At 39.4% G+C, this 19,078-nt stretch overlaps 4 protein-coding genes across 6 annotated transcripts in view; all 4 read right to left on the bottom strand.

Moving 5' to 3' along the window:
• Nucleotides 1-3,464: 3,464 nt before the first annotated feature.
• LOC140774691 (uncharacterized) lies at nucleotides 3,465-5,640 on the bottom strand. 2 transcript variants are annotated; one of them, XM_073117779.1, is made up of 3 exons: nucleotides 5,166-5,640; nucleotides 4,898-4,992; nucleotides 3,465-3,962 (listed from the first exon to the last, which is right to left on the bottom strand). In XM_073117779.1, exons 1-3 carry the CDS (start codon nucleotides 5,482-5,484, stop codon nucleotides 3,657-3,659), a joined length of 720 nt encoding a protein of 239 aa, XP_072973880.1. In that variant the 5' UTR covers nucleotides 5,485-5,640; the 3' UTR covers nucleotides 3,465-3,656. The 2 variants fall into 2 exon arrangements, with proteins under 2 accessions (XP_072973880.1, XP_072973881.1); XM_073117780.1 differs by having other exon boundaries at nucleotides 3,695-3,985.
• A 1,387-nt stretch (nucleotides 5,641-7,027) lies between these two features.
• Nucleotides 7,028-10,635, bottom strand: LOC140774690 (agamous-like MADS-box protein AP1). Its single transcript, XM_073117778.1, has 8 exons — nucleotides 10,342-10,635; nucleotides 9,363-9,441; nucleotides 9,193-9,257; nucleotides 9,006-9,105; nucleotides 8,870-8,911; nucleotides 8,395-8,433; nucleotides 8,174-8,304; nucleotides 7,028-7,536 (listed from the first exon to the last, which is right to left on the bottom strand). Exons 1-8 carry the CDS (start codon nucleotides 10,524-10,526, stop codon nucleotides 7,425-7,427), a joined length of 753 nt encoding a protein of 250 aa, XP_072973879.1. The 5' UTR covers nucleotides 10,527-10,635; the 3' UTR covers nucleotides 7,028-7,424.
• Nucleotides 10,636-14,329: 3,694 nt separating this feature from the next.
• Nucleotides 14,330-19,078, bottom strand: part of LOC140773022 (agamous-like MADS-box protein MADS2) — a 33,842-nt gene continuing 29,093 nt past the window's right edge. For both annotated transcript variants that reach the window (XM_073115334.1, XM_073115335.1), the window contains exons 7-8: nucleotides 14,769-14,908; nucleotides 14,330-14,678 (exon numbers count right to left, since the gene is read on the bottom strand). In XM_073115334.1, the coding sequence (XP_072971435.1) occupies nucleotides 14,597-14,678; nucleotides 14,769-14,908 (222 nt within the window). In that variant the 3' untranslated portion in view covers nucleotides 14,330-14,596. The remainder of the gene's footprint in view (nucleotides 14,679-14,768; nucleotides 14,909-19,078) is intronic.
• LOC140774893 (ATP synthase subunit alpha, chloroplastic) lies at nucleotides 17,454-18,431 on the bottom strand. Its single transcript, XM_073118074.1, is given in 6 exon segments — nucleotides 17,454-17,716; nucleotides 17,719-17,748; nucleotides 17,751-17,851; nucleotides 17,853-17,908; nucleotides 17,911-18,308; nucleotides 18,311-18,431. Coding segments are annotated over 6 exon segments (969 nt in total).

Genomic DNA, 19,078 nt, shown 5'->3' with positions numbered 1-19,078 from the left:
TTGCTTAGGGCTTTTCTAACACCATTAACATCTACTTTGCCATCGGCCACAAAGAATATATAGTGCTTCCATGACAAACTCCGCCAAATATCCACCCAACCAATATCCACGGAAGAAACCATACAAGGTGGCAAATTTTAGCCGAAATTTATAACAAAAATCTTAATACATATGTCAAGCGAATCCACGACTCCAACAAGAAGACTCAGAGATAAAGAGATTACAATCTCGAAGGCCGACCTCGGCATTGACAACCCACCCCTCCCCGGCGCCTTCATCGTCCGGCCGTAACTACTCCTCCCCAGGCAGAAGCAGACGAGGGAGAGGACGACGCCGACTGCCAGGTAGACGTCCCATTTGATCAACGGCTCCGGTTGGTTTAGGACTGCTTGGTCAACCGGCTTAACGAGGTCGTCAGCGCCTCCGCCTCCGCCTCCGCCTCCGAGCTTCTCCTTCAGGAAGCCCAACGGGGTCCGTCTTCGAAGTCGTTGAGAACTCCCGCCGTTCTTCCAACTTTTTTCTTTTATAGCTTTCAAATCTATCGATTACTTTTTCACCTTCAACCCCCCCATCATAAAGAGAGGCTTTAATTTTTCTAAGAGCCATCTATCTAAAAGAATCTATATCGTCACTTAAATAGTACGACTATAATATTTTAATGAATAGTTGGTAGACAGTATTAACAGAACGGTAATCTCTTTCAAATTAATCATATGATCGAAGTTAACCTCCTTTGTATACTTATACAAGGATATCTACGAACTCTACTAAAAGTTAAGACAGTAACCTCACCATGTTGCTATGGATCTATTACCTCCGATAATTGACAAACAGTCACTAATTGACAAGGACTACTCTGTTCTAGTCTCTTGCTTCATCAACAAGTCTCACTATTTTAAATGAAGGATGACCCAGCAACTTTACTTTTGCGAAAGCTTTTCCTCCCACTTGACCATTAAATGAATTAAAACGTACAATCTTACCCAACAACTCCCTCTCTCTCTCTCTCTCTCTCTCTCTCTCTCTCTCTCTCTCTCTCTCTCTTACCCAAGGATGGTACTTTGATTATATATGGCTATGGCTATGGCTATGTACCTATATCTAATATAATTTTTAATTGATCGTAAGTTAACTGACTGTCTCAAGAAATAAATAAGCTAAAATCACATGCATGCAGTGATTCGACTGTTCGATCGGAAATCTATCAAATATCAACTCAGCTATAATATTAATAATATTGGTGGCTTATCTAATATAAAGTGATGTGCGCTCCGAAATGAACATATTGTCAAACGTTATTAATTATAAGAATTTGGATGGTGTACTGCAAACAACTAGCTCACTGAAACTTTAGTGTGGCAAATTTTAGGCTAAATATGTAAGAATATCTTAATACATTTGTCAAGTGAACTGTGAATCCACGACTTCAACATATACGAAAGACGACGCATGATATCATAATCCTGGATTAATTAGTAGCCAATGGGGTCTTTTAGCCCAGAGATTATGAAAGTACTATCTTGGGTTTATCTCGAAGGTTGCCGTCGGACCGGCGTCCGGCGCCGTCATCGTCCAACAGAAGCGGACGTGGGCCACGGGTAGGAGTGGTCTCCGGTTAGGAGGACTACTTGGTCAACCGGCTTCATGAGGTGAACACTTCTGATATATCTTCTCTTTCAACAAGCGCAAGGCTTCGTCTTTGGGATGGTCGAGAAACTCCTGCTGCTCTTTCTCCTGGGTCCTTGATGTTGTCGATCACAAACTTTCTTAACCCCCTACGTCCTAACCTCCATTTTGGATAGACAAGCAGAACATCTTTTTAACTTTTTTCATTAGAAAAAACACACCTCTGTTTTTCGAGCTGAGTAAAGAATTGAGAACAGAGTCAACCCATATAATGGAGAATCCCTGCTCTCGATCTAAAATTGGCTAACTAGTCAGTTGATGGCTAGAGTTTCAGCATGCATGGAATCAATAGCTATCGCGACATTTACGGTATAGACCAAGGAAAAGAGAGGCCAACCATGATGCTTTCTATGCAATATATCCCAGCGCTGGCAGTGAAGTCCTAGGCAGAGAAGGAGCCATTGTAACTGAGATTGACAACCTCTTCCTTAGGGGGGGGGGGGGGGGCACCCACCTGACTTTAGAATTTTGGTCTTCCTGCAGAAATGATTCGAGAGCTAGTGCCGAAAGGTCCTTTGGATCGAGGACTTGATTGACAGTAGATTTATTTTTTTTCTGTTGGAAAATAATTTCATTACTGTTCTTCCAAAGCTACCATAGCCCCTGACGGATTATGAACCAAGTGAGAGCAGCAACATCCTTGTCATTAATTGGGTCTTCCCTAATCTAGTCATCGACATGCTAAGCTAGTCAAATATCTTGTTCTATGCTCTTCCATAGCTCACTTGCCCAAGAGCAAGCAAGTAGGAGGTGGCTAACAGACTCAGCCTCCATTTTGCACAATGACTAAGTGGTTGTGGTTGCCAAGCTGTGCAACTAGGATTCCAAACAACCTTCTATTATAACATTTTAATTTTAGGAGCAGGGGGGCAACCTTCAAAGTAATGGCCAACCTATCAGGGAATTTCTACTACCCACTCTAGTCTTAACTACGTAACCAGAAATGGAAGCAATTGTTGGCTTGTGATAGGGAAAGCGACCAAACCTTGGGTTCAGATCGGAAACTTTATCCAAACATGAACACGATCCAATTAATAAATAACTAAACATCATTAATAAGAAAGAGAGTAGAGGCAAGGAACAACTAAACTCACTAAGGACTAACCAAACCGAAACTGGACCTGTTAAGTGTCCCAAATTTTCGAACCACAAGAAGATGCTCGATACGAATAGTAACGAGGGACTCAAATAGATGCTTATAGATGATAGATTTTTAAAACAATCACTCAAGGGGTTTCCAAACATTAACCTTGCCATACTTAGCCTGCATGAGATTGACTCATAGCTTATCATATTTATTAAGTAAACCCATAGCTTTAGGCCTAACCAGACCAGTCTGGGCATCACAACGATTGAGGGTACCTAAACCACCATAGCAAGCAGGCGGTCAAACATCAATTCCAATTAAGTAGGTGGTGATCGGAGAACTTCTCCCTTTTGCGTAGAGGAAAGCCTTGTACTTTTCTCCACACAGGTAAGGCATGAATGATAGATTTGAAGAGAGTAGCTCCCTCTGCTTGGGAGCCCTAGTGAATTCTTAGGGTTTAGTCCCACATAACCCATCGCGTATTATGTAGATATTTGATAAAAAAAATAGAGTACAATTTATAAATATTAAAAACGAACAAGATAGAGCATTAAATGCAAATATTTCTGAAGTATTCTCCAGTAGTTTAAGCCTTTTATTAACATAGTGGGCAGGTTGACAAAATCTAAATGAGGGAATTCATTGGTGCAAACATGCAAAAAGTTGTACTATATAGATATATGGATCAAAATCTGGTTTTATTCATTTTATTAGGAAGCAATACATCACGTCAGTCGTCATACAAGAACAATCTCAACAACGGATTAATTATCTATAACAAAACCAATACATATGTATCACATTTCACTCTTCTTCTCAACTACTTACAAACGAAACGGAAGCCAAACACATCTAACATCACCATTATTTCTGCACGCAGAACTCAGGCCAAGAGCCAGAAATCTCGATGTCTCTTGGTGGTGATCACGTATCCTCCTCCTCTCCTGCTCTTCCTCCTCACGGCTAAAGCCATGCACGTAGCGTTCTGTACGCAGTAATCGGCGACGCCGCCGCCGCCACCACCGCCTCCGACGAGATTATTATTGCCGACCCACATCAGTAACAATCGCCAAGTGATCGACCTCTTCTTTTGGCCCATGACGAGGAGGGAGGCCCCTTGCTTTCTTGCCTCTTCCACGATGGTCGGTCCTCGCTCCTTTCCTTCCACCAGAGAGATCTCGACATGGACCTGACACAAGTTGCCAGACTTTGCTGGATTGAGATCAAAGAGTTTAAATGCCTTTTATTTTATTGTACATATAACAACACTCTCTTCTTAGATTACTAACTAAGGAGATAGTTAATCATCCGATTTTCTAATCGAGATACAATTAAGATATGATATATCTACTATGGTGTATATAGTTTTTTCGTGCGAGTAGTTTGCCCCACAATTTGAGGGGGTGTGTTAATTATTCAGAAAAATAATATTTTCTTTGTGGAAATCATTTTTATCTTTTGCTTATTTTATATCACTCCTTTTCGTTTCAGATAACATAAAGGTTAAAATAGTTAAACAATTAACAGAAAAATATTCTCACTGTTAATCTTTGACGGGATGATACAAATAAAAGTTTATTGGAATAATCGGATAAAATGCATATAATTCTTATATTTATGTACATGCCATAATTAAAGGAGACAATGATATGATCAACTATGGCCGAGAGCCTTGAGGAAGCTGGGCCAGAAGTTGAACAGCAAAAAGAGGATGGTTGGCCAGCACAGAAGGGGGAAAAGAGGGTAAAAGAAGGTGCTGTTTCTACCTTTTCCCCATGTCTTCTATGGTGCCCACATACACAATTTGGCCTACATACATTGAAGCCTGGCAATAAACTTTTGCAGGTTTGCCAGTAATTATTGAGAATAATGCTATGCCCACAAACACATTTAATATGTCATCAGTCTTATCTATCTATTGGCAGTGATAACTATGAGATGGGAAGAGAAAGTATTAATGGACAAGATGATGCCGTATTATATATCTTTTTTGGAGAATGTTTGTAAAGTGTTTTGTCGCCAAACAGAGTTGAGTTATGATCGTGAATAAAATATTTACAATTGGCATAGTCCAAATGTAATCGTTCTATTTTGGAGCTTGATCATATTATATATAGTTCTTACCTCGGGTCTTTTTGATTGACAAATGCTCTTCATAGCATTCAGAAGCTGGTACTCCTTTGGATCTCTATCTCCATCCTTTCTTGGTTGCTCACCACCTGCCATTTCAACAAAAAAAGAAAAAAGAAAAATTAAAAACAAACTCACAAGATTAACTAAACCTTCTTCAAATATTCTTCTATAAACCATCTAAAAAAATTTAAAAGATAGAGAGAGAGAGAGAGAGAGAGCAGAAGAATCTAAAGAGAGAACAGAAGAATCTAAAGCTCACCATTCTTGCAAGGCTTGATGATGTCGATCAGAGTAATCGTATCAGTACTCTGCAAAGAGTGCGATAATGCCCACTGTAACGCAGTCTTGGCCTCCTGGCTCCAGTCCACCACCACCATCACCTTTCTACCGACACTCTCCACCTCCTTCTCCTTCTCCTTCTCCTTCTCCTGCTCCTTCTTCTCTCCATTGCAAGAAGGAGGAGGAGTCTCGACATCAGTCGAGTCGGGCTTCGGGTCTACCGGCGGCGACCGGACTCTGACACGCGTCGCAATGCGGTTCAAGCAGAAGCTGGGCAATCTTGTGCTTGGCTTGCCCATGGTCTTAAGAGTTAGATTTAGTTTTGAAGGAAGAGCAGAAGAAAAGGGAGAGGAGTGGAAGGTGAAGGTAAAGGAGGAGGAAGACACAACTGGCTTGGGGCTCCACCATGGAGCTTGTCCTTGTAGTAGTAACAGTAGTTGTCGTTTGGATCTGTACAAATCTACTGCTCTTTCTTTAGGGGTCTTCTTTAGGGGTCTTAGATAGCCAACCCCTTAATAACGAACCAATAATATATATATATATATATATATTATACTTATATAAATAAATAATCGAATGCGAGGGTGGGCTCCATGTTTCAAAGTGGCAGTGGCAGTGGCAGGCATCAAAGTGTTGCTCTAGATTGATAGAGCCACGCTTGAATTGTGGGAACCGTGGTTGGATAGATTGTTTTGTGGTTGTAAAGCATGGCATGGCATGGCATGGCATGGCATGGGGGCAGAATGATTATGAGTAGATCGGGAGAACAATTTTTTGTCTATCAATTGGATGATTGCCCACAAACTTGTAATAATGTTTCTTTTAAGAGAGAGAAATAAAAATTAATAGTATTTTAATTAAATCAATGTCATTAAAATTCATATACGAAAAATACTTAATATAACATAAGCCCTTTTTAACCAACTTAATACTATCGCATTGGCTACAAAATTGTAATACTATTGAGATAGAAATATGTATCTGTACTGGAGTATGAAAGTTGGAAGAATTAATTCCAATTTCTCTTGATTTTTATTTTATTTTCATCTTATTGCCGCAGGTATAATTATTGGCTTTGCATGGTCCATTGTGGTCTATATGTTTGAAAGAGTTGGCATATTTACGTGACATAATAATATGTATAGAGAGCCGTTGCCTCCTTACCTAGTCTGTAAATAATATATAAACTAGTCAATAAATTATAAAAAAAGAATAAGAGTGCCTACTTTTTGTTCGGACGTGCAATAGCGTTGCAGTAGAAATATCCTACCAAAATACGAGATCTATTCTAAAAATAATTATTTATATATTAACTACTATTCTGACATGATGTTATAATAATTATTTTTGATGTAATATAAAATAAAAAAAATATTTTATTTTTTATGAAATTATATATTTTGATTTGATATAAAGTAGATTAATGTGATATATTAGATATTGAGTTGGTGTATAATATAAAATAAAATTTTGATAAATAATACTTGCATTCAACTATTAAAACATTTAGCTGTTATCTAAAATAAAAAAAAAATTATATTTTAAAATAAGAAATAATTTAGTATGTGAGAACGAGGTCGTCCTACGTTGGGGCTATATTGCATTAAACTTTGGGCATTACGTTGGGTGAGAATTGGACTAGGGCTTCCTGAGCTCGAAGCATGGAGCATGGTAATATAGATGGTGGCTTCTATCTATGCCATCTAATTGTGAGTTAACTTGCGCTGCCCCTAAGATTAGCCACTGTGAAGGAATTTGTTCCCATTCCCAAGCTCTGTCCCTAAAAAATAGAAAGGGATTAGTGATAAGGAGGAGGATAGAGAACAACATCAAGAAAGAGAGTTCCACTGAATTAACTCAATAATATGTAGGTAGTCTGGTAAAAAGCCAGTTTGACAAGGATGAAGTCCCTACACATTTAGCGGCCTTCACCGTCTATAATAATATCATACAACCTGAGCAAAACATTGACATCTAGCCAAGGTCGTAAAAAAAACCCACCTAGTTATTAATACGTCACGCTTCTCAAAAAAAGGGGGGGAAAAAGAATCGACCAAGAGAGAGCATCTATATAAGAGAATTAAACTATTACAACCAGAATAGATAGATCCATTCAATGGATATGTGATGGTGGGCTGTGAAGGCTGCAAGTGTAGGCTAAATATTATCGTCTTTTTTTCTTTTTTTTCTTTTTTTTTCTTTTTTCTTTTCTTGCCTTTCACAAGAGCGCAGCTCTCGTCTATCCATTTGCAATGCGAAGCATCCATGGAGGCAGGTTGCCGCTATTCATCCTGGGAACGGGGGGCTGCACAACCTCAGACTCTTCCGACGCAACTCTTGATTGGTATGTCCTGCGTTTGCAAGTAAGAAAGCCGACAATTTGTGTCACAACTATTAAACTTTTTGGGGTTTGTTTTCATATCACCAGCTAAGAAAAAGAAAATGTAAACAGGATTTCTAAGTGCAATCTTAGTTGAAGTCAAAAATAAAGAGTCAAGGATTTCAGGATACTCATGACCGATGCCCGCTGCATTGCAACGTATGTTCAACCTACTACTCAGGGACATCCCCCATTTTGCAACCCAGCAGATCAAGAGTTTATCGAGGTGTTATGTTTTGAGGACGTTGGCCAAGGGCCCAAAAAATGAGCTCATGGGCTAGTCTTTTCCGACACAGGCCAAGGCACCGGAGAATCCACGAGTCTTGAATGTCAAGAGTTAAGAATCATGTTATGAAAATAGTTATCTAAGGGCGCCGTGAATTATAGCTTAAAGTTACCTTTCGATCCTATAAAGGGTTCTATGCAAGTATTAGTATTTGGATTAATAAAACATCGTTTCATGGAAAAGCATGACGACAAAGAACAACAAAGCAGTTCAACAGCGGCAATTCAGTGATATTACATAAAGACTAGCAGCAGACTTGTATAGACTGTAAGTGCAATAAATGACAAAATTAACGCAAGGAAATTTATGGGAAGGAAGGTACCCAATGTTTAAGGTCGGAAGGCAGTCTTCATCAGCGAGTGGAGGTGGGGAAGAGGAGTACGTTTGGCGTTGGTTTTGCTGCTCACAGCATGCATGGTGGGTTAACAACTTAGCCTTCTCATTTTCCATGAGCTGTTCGGAGATTGGAAAATGCAACAAAAACCAAGATTTATAACGCAGTTAAAGATCAGGTTGTATTAAAGATCCGAAAGCAAACATTACCTTGCCCAGAACGCTGTTTTGCTCTAGCAGAGCTTTTTCCTATAGAATAAATAGTTTCAACATGAGAAATTAGGAAATTATATTGGATGGTAAAAAGAAATTAGAAAATATAAACAGTAACATCAAATCACAAGATTACACGTTTGGGTATACTCCATCCATCCGCTATATATATACTGAATTAACAATTTTTATTCTAGTTTTATAAACCTCTAAATTTGAAAAACATGTCTTATAAAAGAATAAGATGATGTTACTACCCATCGTTTACAACCAAACAGCCCATTAAAAGTTTAAAACTAGAACTACTCTCTGAAAATGAAAGAATGTCCAATATTCCAACAGTCAGAGGAAACTATTGACCATCCAAAGGAAAAGCTAGTCATATATTATTGTATCATTAGCTTAATGAAGCATCCAAGAAACTGTGGAATTCATGTCATACAATAGATAATCCAGAAAGAGAGTGGCTTGCCTTTCTTTGGAGGTCAGCAATCGAATCGAATAGAAGTTGATTCTACAAGAGATATATGACAAAGCATTAAAAAGTATAACATGTTACACCCAAAGTGAGTCAGAAAATTTGCCAAGCATGCAAGTGTTTGATTCACCTTTCTTGATCTAATTCTTCTCAAAGAAGTATCAAGCTGTTGCTCCAGTTGCTGCAGTTCTCTCATCGTCAAAGAGTCGAGTTGTTCCCCGACAAGATGCCTAAACATAAATATAATAAAAATCCGTGATCACATATCGGCCTTGTATAACCTGCGCAGTTATTTCAACACCCGCCATTTCCATTACCTTTGACTCTTTTGTAAAGCATCGACCTTAGTCTTGAGCTTGCCATATTCACGGCACCAGTTTTCCTGTGGCAAAATAATTCAGGCAAAATGGAGATATTTCATTAGCATGATGGGTTTGGAAAGATGAGACAGACTTTGAGTTCTTCACATCAACTGTTGTTTTTCTACCTGTGATTTAGGATCCTCTTCTGAGAGGACTCTTTCTGCATGTGAGTAGCGCTGGTAACGTTCAAGAATCTGCTCCATACTGTGCAATGAAAAAAATAAACATAATCAACATGAGCTCTAAATCTACAGTCCTCTGTAACTGCTAATAGATCATAATAAGCTGTATTATATAGGCTGGACAAATGAACTAATTTCTTCATGAAATTAAACTGGGCGTAGCTATACGCGTACCGGTGCTCTAGTAAAAATATATACTGATCCTCCGCAGCACTGGCTGCTGGAAATTCTTGTAGTCATGAGTTCTCGCGAATAAGTTCAGCAGTACAAAAAAGTGAGAAAAGTTTTAGCCAGTTTTGGCATCGAATCAGTGGCTGGCAAGTACCGCAGCTGCAGTAAATTCATGCAACCAAGTATAAAAACACCATGGGAACCATCGCAGTCTTGGAAGTTCCTTTTGGTTATTACTGGATTCACGACGCATTATGCTAACTCTTTGTAAAGATTTGTGAATAATAATAATAATTCGTAATAATACGGAAACCAAAATTAAAAAGTTGCGAGTTGGTTGGTTTCTAGGCATTTCCGCGTCCATTTAGTACACTGCCCGGGGGAAGGGGGGTTGGCACGGCCTCCAGATATTGTATTTATTAAAATATTAAATATATTGCCAGAAAAAAAGAAAAAAAGGTTAAATGAATAGAATACGAATATGAGAGAAAAAAAGGAAACAGCCGGGGGAAGGGGGGGGAACGCTGTACGCTGTCGATGGAACAAGATATGAACTGGACATAAAAGGCAAGTTGCGAACCCGACCATCGAAACATCGGAACGAAATCCAGAAATGGAAAACAAAACAAAAGATTCAGCAAGAAGAGATAGGGAATGCGCGAATCCACGTACGAGGAGGATACTCATATTAGGAGGAATCGAAGGGGAGTAATTGATAGAAGGGGATGACGGTGTGGATGATGATGATCACCTGGAATCCGTGGAGTACTCGTACAATTTCCCCTTGGCGGAGAAGATGATGAGGGCGACCTCGGCGTCGCAGAGGACGGAGATCTCGTGCGCCTTCTTGAGCAACCCCGACCGCCGCTTCGAGAAGGTGACCTGGCGATTGATCTTGTTCTCGATCCGCTTCAATTGCACCCGCCCCCTCCCCATCTGAGCCCAAGGTACCGAGATTATTGCCAAATCCGGTAAGGATCCGGCGGCTCCGGTCTGGTCCCTCGCCCTTTTCGCGATCTGGGAGGGAGGGAGGGAGGGAGAGAGAGGGTTGGGGGAGGAGGGGGGATTTGTAGGCAGGCGGGGAGGGAGGACGAGGGGGGGTAGTGTGGGCAAGACTCAAGAGGTCTGTACAAACCGGGGTGGTTTTAACGTAGGGCGTTGTCGATCTACAATTGGCCGAGGCAACTTTACGCTGACGTGGCCCGCTTCCATTGGCTCGCCCCTTACTGCAGGGCATGCGGCTCAGGCGCGCCGATGGGAGCCGATCGGGTTGTACGAGGAGCGGATCGGGGCCCACTCGTCACTAGCAGCCCAGCGAAGGGGAAATGGACGGGCCCGATTTAATCCCAACGGAGGTTTCGTCCGGTTCCTCCTATTTACGAATTAGCCATCCATGAGGGCTGGGGAGTGGGGCCCCGGGGGAAGTGGCGAGTAAAATGACGTGTGGGGTGGTAAGCTGATGATGTGGAAGATGGAAAGCATGGGTCGGGGGGGTGGTGCCATCAATAGGGATTGGTGGAGAGTATGTTGTATGTAACCAACCGTGTGTGTGTGTGTGTGATGGTTAAGAAGTGGGTCAAGAACGGTTAAATCCTGTACAAATCTTTCATAACGAACTCCTAATACCAGTCTTATCAAGTGTTCTATGTGCATAAGTGAGCTCATTAGAAAAAGAAACCAACCAAACAAACAGTGAAAGAAAGAAGAGAGAGGGAAAAGAAAAAGAAAAAGAAAGAAATTAAACAGCCATGGCCTTTGCGAGTGTGAGTGTGAGTGCGATGATCCTCCTCCGAAAACCAAAGGCAAAAAGCAAGCAACGGAAGATTCAACCTTTCCAGGTGTGGTTAGAAACTGTAGGAGAAAGTGACAGAGAGACTGGTCAGCCTATATGTAGTCGAAACGTGTCCATGTCAGGGAGAGAGAGAGAGAGAGAGAGAGAGAGAGAGAGAGAGAGAGAGTGAGGGGTGTTCGCCATTAGAATCCTTGCAATATTGCTTATATTAAGGTTTGGCTTCTCCACTTCTTCTCGCCTCCTGACCTTAGGTAACTCTATTTTCAGAACTCAGAGACACAGATACGGTGGTCTTTTCCGTGTTTCCTTCCACAGTTTCCAAATAATTATTTGGTGAGCAGTGCTCCAGTTCCATTGCTGGAAAGGGTCGTAGGATTCTCCTGACTCTGTGGCATCTTGGGCCTATTGCTTATATACCAACACCCCCCACCCACCACTACCACCACTGCCAGATTCTTTTCTTTTCTTTCTTAGGTTAATTCTGTTTTACCTTACCATACTTCATCTCTTCAATTATATAAAACCTTAAGCACTTAACCTTTTTTTTTTTTAATCTTGTGTTATTGACCGATGAATCCTAGGCTGTTTGATGTTTTCAATGCTTTCTGAGTTATTTTTCTTTTAAAAATTACTATTAAAAATTTATAACCAAACATCAAAATATTCCTACTTTAAAATAAAATTACTATTGAAATTATTATAGGCATAAACATCAAATTGTTCCTACTTTAAAATAAAATTACTATTCAAATTATTATAGGCATAAGCTTTCACCTAATTATAACTTTACCCTTGATTTAACTAAAGTTATTTTAAAAATATTCTCCCCACTCTTTTCCCTCTTACCTATCTTGTTTTACAAACTATATAAGTTTCTACTTAATTTTTCCACCTATCTATTCTCTCTCCTACCACCCATCCACTACCTTTCTCATTTCTACTCAAATATACATTAATATGTATTCCATACTTATAAGAAAGCATAACAATTTAATTTGAATTTATATATTAAATCAATATTTTTTAAGTTAATTTTTATGATATTTTTAGTGAGAGATAATTTGTAGCAAAAAGACTTTGAGTTTTATAATTATAATTTTGAGCTTTTTTTATTTTATTTTATAACTAATAAAATTCAAAAGGACTGTCGTCTCCCAAAAACCTAACGCATAACTTATGTAATTTATATGCATTAATTATACAAAATGAACATTCTAATTTTAAAAAAATTTATTAAGATTTAAAAAAAAACAACATATCACTTATGTAATTTATACGTACCGTTTATACAAAAGTACGCTCTAATGTCAAAAAAAAGAAAATAACACGCATCACGTATGTAATATATACGTATCACTTATATATAATTTTTAATAATATGCGCTACAATTTTCAACAATGTACACATCAAGATCTCAAAAAAAAAAAAAAAATACCACGCATCTAAAAGATATGCTCTAATTTTTAATAATATGGGCATCGAGATTAAAAAGATAAATTAGTCTAAATCAATAAAAAAATTGAATTTATAATTTGATAAATGAAAAGTCTATTTATATGGATTAGAAAACTAAAAGAATTTTTTACTGGGAGAGAAGAGTTGAAAATCCTAAGACGGACGCAAATATTCTATTTTATGTGGGCAACTTGGAGGTGGGACCCCGTACCAGAAGATTGAGGGACCGGTGGGTAGTCGAAACGTGTCTTTCTCGTAAGGGAAGCCCATCAGCCTATTCACAGAGCCTCCTCCATCAACCTCGGCCACCGATTCGGCTCGTAGCCTGTTACCCCTCGTCTTTACTCACTGTCTTCCTCCCGTCCTCCTCCTCCCCTCCCCCATCTCTCCCTGTGACTGTGAGCTTAGGCTTAGCTTGCAGGTGGTCGCGGGAAAAAAGGAAAAGAAAAGGAGAAGACAAGTACGTACGGGTGAGCTTAAAACCATGTGGCACTCGTACGTACTAAGATTCCTCTTCCTTCCTTCCTTCCTTCTCACCGATGAATCCTTCAAACATACATATACCAATCCTTCAAACATACATATACCAATCTAAATGCAAACGCAATCCAGATAATAAACATAGATTTTAATTGAGAGTGATTTCATCTAGAGGCTTTTTATTTTTATTTTTTAAATGCATGTCCTTAGAATTCCACAAGATGTCACAGAGTATTAAAAAGAGTACTCGTTACTACACTCTTTATTTTTTTTTAAAAAAAAAAGAAAAAAGAAAAAAGAAAAACTACTTCACAACTACTATTCCCATAGTTTGGTCAAAAGCTCTTAGGATCAGCAGTACGATGTAATCATGTAGGGTCTCACAAACGGGGGCTGGATACGAGTCCGAGTCAGACCACATTTTCACACCTATTAGTATGCAACATAATTGGATGCAAGATTGGGATCGCCAAAATGGTCAACTCCCTGGATAACTTTTCATCACACCATTTCTGGACATCAAAATGAAGATAGTACGATCCATAGTAAAAGCCTCCAAAAAGTAATGGGAGTAATTGATCAAAGTTGTGGAATATGAGAGCAAACATAATAAGATTAAAAAAATAGACATACAGTTGAAGACATTCCTTCCTCTGGAGTAGAGTAACATGGAGTGTAAGCTATAGCATGATGGCATTTAGCAATTTAAGATGGATGCATGAAGCAGGAACAGCACTCGTATTCAAACTAACAAACAAAAAATGACAACTATATACACAAGAGCCCTGAGCCCCAAAGCATATCATTAAGTATGAGATAGGTGGCTTAAACAGTATTCACTTTTTCAATAAAAGTGCTCTAAGCTCAGAGCAGGCAAAATACTGTTAACTAATCTAGAAAAAAAAATAAAAATAGAGTAGCTAGCAAGCACATTGATTAGTTTATAACAGTACTTGACTAGACGACAATAAAAATGAAATACAAGAAGGAAACCAAAGTTTATGCATCGTGTAAGAGATTAAATTGATCTGTCTTATTTATTCTCCGCTACTGAAAATCACACGACCATTAATATTACATAACTCGAAAAACCATCCGTCAACCCTACAAACGTATATACGTATATTGATACATCAGATACAGACCTCAATTTATTTCTTATTTCCCAGATGAGTCCAAGAGAGGAAGATTGAAGCACTGTTATCACCATTAGGAGAATGAGGACCGGAAAATATAATTAAGTAACAAGTCCAAGTACCTCAGTAGTCTCAGAATACATCACATCCACCCAGGGACATAGCCATTTATATGCTGGGAGGTTGTTCCACTGTTCAACTGATCTATGCAGGCTGGGTGATACCTGCAGAACGAAGATCACGACGCAGATGAGTGTAAACCAGCATATAGCCATTTATGGATCTGCTGCTGCATTTAGCAAGACAATAATTACCCAATCTGCAGAGAAGGTTCACAACCCAGGGGTTGGAAGAGCCCCTCATGTTGAGGGTCACTCTGGCCGGCGCTAGACCCCTCGCCGCCACCATTTTGCCATGAGAGTTGGATAAGATTTTCTGAACCAGTCTCCTGCAACTGTCACAAGGAAAACCAGAGAAGATTTATTGTAAGCCAATATTGCTACTAAGTCCTCAGAATGTTTCAAGGGATTGCCAGCATAATTTTAAGCCATGAGAACAGAAACTTGCAGAAAGACCAATGGGACTTTATCTATCTGTGTTCACAGTGTAGGTGCCCAAAGGACATCCATGTTGAAAAACTGTTGACACGGTAGGCAAAAGTATAAAAAAAAAAAAAAAAGTCCAGAGATGCCGTGGAATATAATGACAAAAATTATGTGAAGAAATGATACAATTGAAACAAACTTGTAGTTTAATAGCTGAATGTCATCTGAAATAAAACCACCCTGGACAAGAAGGAAGGCCTATAAATGTATACCCTTGAGCCTTGCACGGAAAATTACAGAATAATAATAATCTTTATTCCTAGAAAAAAGAGCAGCTATTCATGTTTCAACAGCATAAAAGAAGATCAACAAGTGGCAAGGTACCAACAGAACAGTGAAACTTACTGGTATCTCATTTTATGTATAAAAATATACTGATATTTATATCTCCGTTGTTAAAGGCTGTGGAAGAGAGTCGGAGTGCAAAATATCTAGTAAACCAGACAAGATTGTGGTATTCCAACTTTCCAAGTACAGATATATTTTGGTACTAAAACATACTACTTACCAGTCACCATACAGCCTTACTACATTACTAAGTAAATGGTTGATGCGGACCGACTGGACTGTCTCGAGCCTTGAGTGCTGACCCAACTTGGGTCTCCTTTATTGCTTTATTTATTTCATTACATTTGGTGTTGATTCGGGTTAGCCGACTGTGCTTTATTAATTGGAGTCACTTTGTATTTAGTGAGCCACTGGGTCAAGTTGGTTCGTCTGGGTGGCCAACTTTTTAAAACATATGGTGCGTACCCATTTGAATTATCGAGTAATTGAGCTAGAGCTTGAGCTCCTTCTTCTTCCAAATCCTACTTCCCTCCTCCTTGCATCGACCTCTCCTAGGTCGCCAGTCTTAGTCGCCAAATCTCCCCTCATCTGGCCGCACCAGCCTTGTCCCTAAGAACTGGCCTCCTCTCCTTCCTCTTCTCTTTTTCTCGATTATCTACCCTTTCGCATAACTTCCTGCAAACTCTCCCAAACCACTTTTCTGACCTTTGGCCACTCTATGGATCTCAAGATCAAATAGGCCAACTTGACTCCCTTTAAGAGCAATAAAATATCCAAATGTCAAGAGGCTCCAATAGGTAGATCTTCCAAAATTGCTCTCATAAGGTCTGTCTAAAATGTCTAAAGATTGTTGCGGATTGGATTAAGTCGATTCTCATCAATTGGTATCAGTGCAAATCAGTATTCAGCTGTGGATCATGGTGATCACATGGGCTTCAACATCTTGACAACAAAATGCGGTGGCCATGGCAACCACTAAGCTACTCATGACCTCGATAGAGTTAGATCTGAAAATTGATTCATGGGATTGGACCTTGGAGTTCATGCAAAGCAATCGACAATAAATCATGGAGCGTATGGATGTAACCCAACACAACATAGAGATGCTCATGCAAATCCTCCTCAACCAGCGACAGGAGTCCCAGCAAAAGACATACTGCGACGACACGAGTTATAGTCTCCGCCTCATCCCCTGGTCAACTTGGATAGAGGGGCCCTACCCTTCGGGAGCCTCTCCTCCCTAACCCTCCGGAGCCATGGTCAAACCACCAGGAGGACAAGCCGAGACATCAACCTAACCCAATCAGGTCGATGGATGCCCTAGGGCTTGGTGGGTGTCCCCACCCTTCGACAATTTTGAGTCTGACTAATGCTCGGAGACCACAACTGGTAGTAGATTATCCTCATCGCCATATTACGAACTAACCAGGGGGCAAATCCAACTCCAACGCAGATTGGCTCATATAGGTAGTCAAGGGCATTTACACCTTTTCTCTTAGCTAGTTATCTACTTATATTTGTCCTTGTATTTGCTTTTTAGTTGCTTTTGTGGATTAGTCGGACTCGAGCCTATTCGATCTGGCTAATCAAGTTAAGCTCAAGTTTAATGATTTATTAGAGTTGTAATCGGTTAGGCCTAGAGCCTAAACTTGGATTGATGTATTAGGGATGGTGGTTGAGCCTGTTCAATCCGGCTAATCAAGTCAAGTTCAAGTTTAATGGTTTATTAGAATGATAATCGATTAAGCCTAGAACTTAAATTTGGATTGATGTATTAGGGCTGGTTAGGATTGGTTGAGCCTAAGATGAAGGGGCTAGTCGACCAGGTCGAGTAAGATTAGGTAGTCACCAAACATGTGGTGTGGACCTAATAGTAATTGGTTGATTAAGTTTTAAGTTGATATGACCCAAGTTAGCCTAGCTGGTAGGGACATTATATAATCTTTAGTGAAACCTTAGCAAGGGATTATTGAATGAATGAAAATTTGACCTTTAGTCTCTCTCTTCCTTGATCTCTCCCTTTTGTGCGACCTACCTTTCTCTCGCCGAGCTTCATCCTCGGTAATGGTCGCTGCCACTGTGGCCCTTTCTTTACGCTTGATCATTTTATCTTAGAATAGTCTCAACTATTGGTAAAATAGTCATACTTCCTTCACCTAAACTAGAACATGATGTAGCGGCTCTTTCCAAAAGGCGTGAATGCAAATAAAAAACATATCCTGGATAAGCTTCACGACCAAGAGGTCTTCTTGATAAAAGAGACATTTGGCGAAAAGCTTGTGCCTATTTCGAGTGATCATCATAAATTATTAAAGTATGTTGTCCACGATATATAAAATGTTCAACCAGAGCCACTCCTATATAAGGAGAAGGTATTGTAATGTAGCAGGTGAATCGCCATTTCAACTACGACAATAGTATATTCCATAGCCCATTGCTCTTGGAAAATAGTCACTACCTAAGCCACAGAATATGCTTTTTGATCAATAGCTACATAAACACATTACATTTTGCCCTTTTTGATTGAGAATTGTATCCGTGGCTATTGCTGTTTTGCTAGTTTACCGGTTTGCCTATCCTTAATAATTAATTCTCATTGACTGCGTCCTATAGGGATCATTGCATTAATAGCAACAAGCCTTGTTTGAAGGGGCTCATATATAGAACGTCTCAAAATAATACCTAGGGCAGGGGATTCAATTAACTGAGATTTAGAAGATGAAATTTCACCTCTCCCATCAGTAGATTTAGCTAGAGCATTTATAACACGACCCAAATAAGTGTCACTTACAAGTATTTGAGCAATTCTTTTTGTTGCTTTTATAAAGGTTCCTTCTTGTATTATCAACTCATCACCCATTAATACAACGCCAATATTTTTTTATTCCAAAATAAGAGCAATGCCTATTGTACACTCTTCAAATTCTACTAATTCACCTGCCATTATGTTATCAAGACCATACGAGCAATTTCATCGCCTACTTGAAGTATGGTATTAGTATTCACAATCTTGACTTCTCTACTATATTGTTCAATACTTTCACGAATAATGTTACTAATTTCATTGGCTCGAAGGGTTATCATTAGTATCTCTTTATTCTTTTTCGGAAGGAAGGGGAAAAATAATGCCTAAATTTGAAATTCAAATAAAAGTTGAAGGGCTAATCAGTTATTTCTTCCATGGCCTTGAGATGCCAATATTCGCACAAATAGAACGGAAATGTAACTCATTATTCATATTCAAACAATTTAGAGTTCCTAAATTGGTTGATTAGGTTTAAGTTGGTATGACCCAAGTTAGCCTGGCTGATGAGGACATTATATAATCTATAATGAAACCTTAATGAGGGATTATTGAATAAATGAGAGTTTGACCTAAGTCCTCTTCCTCGATCTCTCCCTATCGTGAAACCTCCTTCTCTCTCGTCGAGCTTTGTCCTCGACCGTGGCCGTTGCCACCCTGGCCCTTTCCTTACATTTGATTATTCCCTCTCGTCTCTGTGAGTACGGTCCACTTCTCGTCTCTCATCTAGCCTTATGCTTTATCGCACTACTACAATCATCTCTCACTTTCTATAACCCTAACCCTAACCACAACTCTATTATCCACCTTCCATGTCCATCTCACCACCTTTGACTCTAACAAGACCACAACTTTTGTTTTTCCGTTATAGTTGATGAGGACCTAGGTGGCTACCTCCCCACCTTGGAAGAACTTTAGAACATTTTGG

Source organism: Typha angustifolia, chromosome 13 (assembly GCF_048772165.1).
Source record: "Typha angustifolia cultivar Huaian chromosome 13, ASM4877216v1, whole genome shotgun sequence".
NCBI lineage: Eukaryota > Viridiplantae > Streptophyta > Magnoliopsida > Poales > Typhaceae > Typha > Typha angustifolia.
This window is presented reverse-complemented; position numbering and strand designations above follow the sequence as displayed.

What these genes read in the sequence shown, in the direction of transcription:
- LOC140774691 (XM_073117779.1), bottom strand. Translation starts at nt 5,484, where the DNA reads ATGGGCAAGCCAAGCACAAGATTGCCCAGCTTCTGCTTGAACCGCATT. An exon ending in CATCAAGCCTTGCAAGAATG is followed by an intron (nt 4,993 to 5,165) that starts GTGAGCTTTAGA and finishes TTGAAATGGCAG; the next exon opens with GTGGTGAGCAACCAAGAAAG. An exon ending in GTCAATCAAAAAGACCCGAG is followed by an intron (nt 3,963 to 4,897) that starts GTAAGAACTATA and finishes AACTTGTGTCAG; the next exon opens with GTCCATGTCGAGATCTCTCT.
- LOC140774690 (XM_073117778.1), bottom strand. Translation starts at nt 10,526, where the DNA reads ATGGGGAGGGGGCGGGTGCAATTGAAGCGGATCGAGAACAAGATCAAT. An exon ending in GAAGAATTAGATCAAGAAAG is followed by an intron (nt 8,912 to 9,005) that starts GTGAATCAAACA and finishes TATCTCTTGTAG; the next exon opens with AATCAACTTCTATTCGATTC. An exon ending in CTTCCGACCTTAAACATTGG is followed by an intron (nt 7,537 to 8,173) that starts GTACCTTCCTTC and finishes TTGCAAACGCAG; the next exon opens with GACATACCAATCAAGAGTTG.